The sequence below is a fragment of the Homarus americanus genome, unplaced genomic scaffold, assembly GCF_018991925.1.
Source record: "Homarus americanus isolate GMGI-L3 unplaced genomic scaffold, GMGI_Hamer_2.0 scaffold34225, whole genome shotgun sequence".
Taxonomy (NCBI): domain Eukaryota; kingdom Metazoa; phylum Arthropoda; class Malacostraca; order Decapoda; family Nephropidae; genus Homarus; species Homarus americanus.
This window is the reverse complement of record NW_024719804.1, coordinates 16,516-22,848: the sequence shown is the minus strand read 5'-3', so window position 1 is coordinate 22,848 and position 6,333 is coordinate 16,516. Positions and strand designations below refer to the sequence as shown.

Here is a 6,333-nt window from a genome sequence, read left to right as displayed (position 1 = left end):
CTTTCTGTCTCTCCCCTCCCTTCTCTCTCTCTCTCTCTACCCCCCTCTCTCTTTCTCCCCCTCCCCCTCTCTCTCTCCCCTCCCCCTCTCTCTCCCCTCCCCCTCTCTCTCTCCCCTCCCTCCCCTCCTCTCCCCCTCGCTTTCTCTCTCCTTTGGGATTTGCATTATATATAGTTTATGAATGGAGCATAATAACATGGTAAGGAACACACACACACACACACACACACACACACACACACACACACAGGCATCTTCCCGGACCGCTAGTGTGCCTGGTTCCGCAACACCATTAATCTTAGGTAATGGATTAGGTAGTAATTTTTCATTCCTATCTGTCAGAATTTATGCACAGTTGCCTCAGTCTGGTGTGTGTGTATAAATAATGTGAGACGCAGACCTTGCTAGCCATCACCTGTGGGTCCTTCTTAATATATAACAATAATAAAACAATAGTAAAACAATAATAAAACAATACTAAAACAATAATAATAAAACCATAGTAAGTGTATTAATAACAGGAATCATTCTCATAATTACAGGATAAATATAAATGCTTTGTATTTTAATAGTACAGATGGTATCATTATTATTAATCTTTCCAGAATATGTTAATAACTGTTGAATACTTAATACATACATACATACATGCATTTATACACACACGCACACACACACACACACACACACACACACACACACACACACACCCACCCATCCATCCACCCATCCATACATACATACATTCATACATACATACATACATACATACATACATACATACATACATACATCAGAATGAGTTGCTCACCCCACGTGGGTCTTCCTCTTGTTGTCGCCGACGTTGTAATTTGATGGACACTCCCGCCACCACCTGTGAGTCGCGCTCTTGTTCACTCACAAAAAGAGGAGAGAGAAGGTCATCTGTATAAGTGAAGGAGAGCAGGAGTCTTCTGTAGGAGCAGGAGTCTTTTGTAGGAGCAGGAGTCTTCTGTAGGAGCAGGAGTCTTTTGTAGGAGCAGGAGTCTTCTGTAGGAGCAGGAGTCTTCTGTAGGAGCAGGAGTCTTCTGTAGGAGCAGGAGTCTTCTGTATAAAGAAAGAGGACGGGCTAACGTCGAAGTCTATAAAGAGGAAAAGGGGCGAAGAGGAAGGAATCTTCTCCTCCGTCAGCATAAGAGGAAGGAATCTTCTCCTCCGTCAGCATAAAGATGAAGGAATCTTCTCCTCCGCCAGCATAAGAGGAAGGAGTAAGAGTCTTGTGTATAATAAATAAAGAGAGGAGGACAGACCGTCGCCCGGAGACACTGGCTTCCCTGGCCTCATATTTCCTCATTACAAAACTCTGCTGTAATAGACCATAAGACCACGTCCTCCAGGACCCTGGACCACCAGACCACGTCCTCCAGGACCCTGGACCACCAGACCACGTCCTCCAGGACCCTGGACCACCAGACCACGTCCTCCAGGACCCTGGACCACCAGACCACCTCCTCCAGGACCCTGGACCACCAGACCACGTCTCCCAGGGCCCTGAGCCACCCAAGACCATCTCCAGGACTGGACCCATCCTCCAGGAACCCTGGACCCACGGGCCGTCCTCAGGACCTAGGGCCTGAATCATTATAGGACCCGGACACCAGACCACATCCTCCGGGCCTGGGGCCTGACCTGTCCTCCGGGGCCCTGACCACCAGGCCGCCTCTCGGGACCCTGGGCCACCAGACCACGTCACTGGGACCCTGGACCCGCAGACACGTCACCAGGACCTGGACCACCAGACATACCAGGACCCTGGACCACCAAGCCACGTCCTCCCAGGACCTGGACCACCAGACCACCTCCTCCAGGACCTGGACGCAGACCATCTCGGGACCCTGGGCCTGGGCCACGTCCTCAGGACCTGGACCCGTCCTCCGGGAACCCTGGACCACCAGACCCATGTCCTCCCGGGACCCTGGACCACCAGGCCACGTCCTCCAGGACGCGTTTTAAGGCCGATCACTCAGGACTGGACCTGACCCATGCCGGGCCTGGGGCCACCAGGCCACGTCCTCGGGGCCCTGGACCACCAGATCACGTCCTCCAGGACCCTGGACCCTACGTCCTCCAGGACCCTGGACCGCAGACCCGTCACTGGGCCTGGGCCACCAGGTACGTCCTGCCAGGACCTGAGCCTGTCGTCCTCTGGGACCTGGACCACCAGACCACGTCCTCAGGATTTTGGGCCGCGATCACGTCCTCCGGGACCCCTGGACCACGTCCTCCAGGACCCTGGACCACAGACCACGTCCTCCGGGACCCTGGACTACAGACCACGTCCTTAGGACCTGACCACCCAGAATCGCATCCTCCAGGACCTGAACCACCAGACCACGTCCTCCAGGACCCTGAACCACCAGGCCACGTCTCCAGGCCCTGGACCACCAGATCCCGTCCTCCAGGGCCCTGGACCACCAGACTCCACGTCCTCAGGACCTGAGCCACCAGACCCTCCGGGACCCTGGACCACCAGACCACGTCCTCCAGGACCCTGAGCCACCCAGACCACGTCCTCCAGGACCCTGGACCACCAGATCACGTCCTCCGGGCCCTGAACCACAGACCACGTCCTCCAGGACCCTGGACCACCAGATCACGTCCTCCCAGGACCTGAACCACCAGACCATCCCTCCAGGACCCTGGACCACCAGACCACGTCCTCCAGGACCCTGGGCCACCAGATCACGTCCTCCGGACCTTGGGCCACGTCCTCGAGGGGCCCTGGGAGCCACCAGGCCACGTCCTCCAGGACCCTGGACACCAGATCCGTCCTCAGGACCCTCGACCACCAGACCACGTCCTCCAGGACCTGGACCACCAGATCCACGTCCTCCAGGACCCTGAACCACCAGACCACGTCCTCCCAGGACCCTGGACACCACCAGACCACGTCTCCGGGCCCTGGACCACCAGATCACGTCCTCCAGGACCTTGGACCCACGTCCTCCAGGACCCCTGAACCACCAGACCCGTCTCCAGGACCCTGGACCACCAGATCACGTCCTCCAGGACCCTGGACCCACGTCCTCCAGGACACTGGACACAGACCACATCCTCGGGGCCCTGGACCCACATCCTCCAGGACCCTGGGCCACGTCCTCCAGGACCCTGGACCACCAGATCACGTCCTCCGGACCTGGACCACTGGGCCATCCTCAGGACCCTGGACCACGTCCTCCGGGCCATGGACCACCAGACCACATCCTCAGGACCCTGGACCACGTCCTCCAGGACCTGGACCACGTCCTCCAGGACCCTGGGCCACCAGATCACGTCCTCCAGGACACAGGCCTGGAATCCATCCTCCAGGACCTGGACCACGTCCTCCAGGACCCTGGACGTCCTCCAGGACCCTAGGACCACCAGATCACGTCCTCCAGGACCCTGGACCACCAGACCACGACCTCCAGGACCCTGGACCACCAGACCACGTCCTCCAGGACCCTGGACCACTCAGACCACGTCCCTCCAGGACCCTGATCACGTCCTCCAGGACCCTGGACCACCAGACCACGTCCCTCCAGACCCTAGACCACCAGACCACGTCCTCCAGGACCCTGGACCACCAGACCACGTCCTCCAGGACTCTGGACCACCAGACCACGTCCTCCAGGACCCTGACCACCAGACCACGTCCTCCAGGACCCTGACCACCAGACCACGTCCTCCAGGACCCTGACCACCAGACCACGTCCTCTAGGACAATGAACTACCAGACCACGTCCTCCAGACCCTGAACCACCAGACCACGTCCTCCAGGACCCTGAACCACGTCCTCCAGGAACCCTGGACCACCAGACCACGTCCTCCAGGACCCTGAACCACGTCCTCCAGGACCCTGACCACCAGATCACGTCCTCTAGGACTCCACCACCAGACCACGTCCTCCAGGACCCTGGACCACAGACCACGTCCCAGGATCCTGACCCGAGAGATCACGTACCCAGGACCCTGACCACCAAATCACGTCCTCCAGGACCTTGGACCACGTCCTCTAGGACCCTGGACCACCAGACCACGTCCTCCAGACCATGGACCACCAGACTGCCGTCCTCCAGGACCTTGGACCACGTCCCAGGACCCTGGACCACCAGGACGTCTCCAGATCCTGACCCCTCGACCACGTCCTCCAGGACCCTGGACCACCAGATCACGTACTCCAGGACCCTGACCACGTCCTCTGGACCCTGACCACCAGACCACGTCTCCAGGATCCTGGACCCTGACCACGTCCTCCAGGACCCTGACCACCAGATCACGTCCTCCAGGACTCTGGACCACCAGACCACGTCCTCCAGACCCTGGACCACCAGACCACGTTCCTTCCAGGATCCTGGACCTCGAGATCACGTACCCAGACCCCTGACCACCAGATCACGTCCCTCCAGGACCTGGACCACGTCCTCCTAGGACAATGAACCACCAGACCACGTCCCTCCAGGACCCTGAACCACCAGACCACGTCCTCCAGGACCCTGAACCACGTCCTCCAGGAACCCTGGACCCGTCCTCCAGGACCCTGGACCACAGACCACGTCCTACAGGACCCTGGACCACCAGACCCACTTCAGGACCCTGGACCTGAATCACGTCCTCCAGGACCCTGGACCACCAGATCACGTCCTCCGGACCTGGACCACCAGATCACGTCCTCCAGGACCCTGGACCACCAGATCACGTCCTCCGGGCCTGGGCCAGTCCTCCGGACCTGGACCACCAGACCACGTCCTACAGGACCTGGACCCCCAGACCACGTCCTACAGGACCCGGACCACCAGATCACGTCCTCCAGGACCTGGACCACCAAACCACGTCCTCCAGGACCCTGGACCACCAGATCGTCCTACAGGACCCTGGACCCAGATCGTCTACAGGACCCTGGACCACCAGACCGTCCTAGGACCCTGGACCACCAGATACGTCCTCAGGACCCTGGACCACCAGACCACGTCCTCCAGGACCCTGGACCACCAGATCGTCTAGGACCCTGGACCACCAGATCACGTCCTCGGACCTGGACCACAGACCACGTCCTACACCCTGACCCCAGACCATCCTACAGGACCATGGACCACCAGATCACGTCCTCCAGGACCTGGCCACCAGACCACGTCCGCCAGGACCCTGGACCACCAGATCACGTCCTACAGGACCCTGGACCACCAGACCACGTCCTACAGGACCCTGGACCACCAGACCACGTCCTACAGGACCCTGGACCACCAGATCACGTCCTCCAGGACCCTGGACCACCAGACCCACGTCCTCCAGGACCCTGGACACCAGATCGTCCTACAGGACCCTGGACCAGATCGTCTACAGGACCTGGACCCACCAGACCACGTCCTCCAGGACCCTGGACCCCCAGATCACGTCCTCCGGGACCGGACCACCAGATCACGTCCTACAGGACCCTGGACCCCAGACCGATCTACAGGACCCTGGACCACCAGATCACGTCCTCCAGGACCTGGACACCAGACCACGTCCTCCAGGACCTGGACCCCAGATCACGTCTCCAGGACCCTGGACCACCAGATCGTCCTCGACCCTGACCAAACCACGTCTGGACCGGACCACCAGACCCGTCCTACAGGACTCTGGACCACCAGATCGTCCTCCAGGACCCTGGACCACCACGTCCTCCAGGACCCTGGACCACCAGATCACGTCCTCCAGGCCCTGGACCACCAGATCACGTCCTCCAGGACCCTGGACCACCAGACCGTCCTCCAGGACCCTGGACCACCAGATCACGTCCTACAGGACCTGGACCACCAGATCACGTCCTCAGGACCCTGGACCACCAGACCGTCTACAGGACCTGGACCACCAGATCACGTCCTCCAGGACCCTGGACCACAGACCACGTCCTCCAGGACCCTGGACCACCAGATCACGTCCTCCAGGACCCTGGACCACCAGATCACGTCCTCCAGGACCTGGGCCACCCTGGTGTTGCAGTCTCCCTCCCCCTTACCCCTCAGCCCCTTCCTCCCTCACCCACTCAGCCCCTCCTCCCTCACCCTCAGCCCCTTCCTCACCCTCAGTCCCTCCTCCCTCACCCACTCAGTCCCTCCCTCCCTCACCCACCAGCCCCCTTCCTCCCTCACCCACTCTCAGCTCCCCCTCCCTCCTCACCCACTCAACCTCCTTCCCTCACCCACTCAGTCCTCTTCCTCCTCATTCCCACTCAGCCCCTTCCTCCTCACCCACTCAGCACCCCTCAGCCCTCCTACACCTAATCAGCCTCCTTTCCTTCACTCCACTCAGCTCCCCTCCTCCCTCTCCCAC

At 60.2% G+C, this 6,333-nt stretch overlaps 1 protein-coding gene across 1 annotated transcript; it reads left to right on the top strand.

The window, feature by feature from the left end:
* Positions 1-2,021: 2,021 nt before the first annotated feature.
* On the top strand, positions 2,022-5,497 carry LOC121860297 (basic proline-rich protein-like; the record flags this gene model as incomplete). The annotated part of the gene is made up of 7 exons (XM_042357371.1): positions 2,022-2,151; positions 2,283-2,404; positions 2,616-3,410; positions 3,874-4,193; positions 4,279-4,389; positions 4,533-4,988; positions 5,311-5,497. Coding segments are annotated over exons 1-7 (2,121 nt in total), but the record flags the coding sequence as incomplete, so codon positions are not given.
* Between the last annotated feature and the right edge of the window lie 836 nt (positions 5,498-6,333).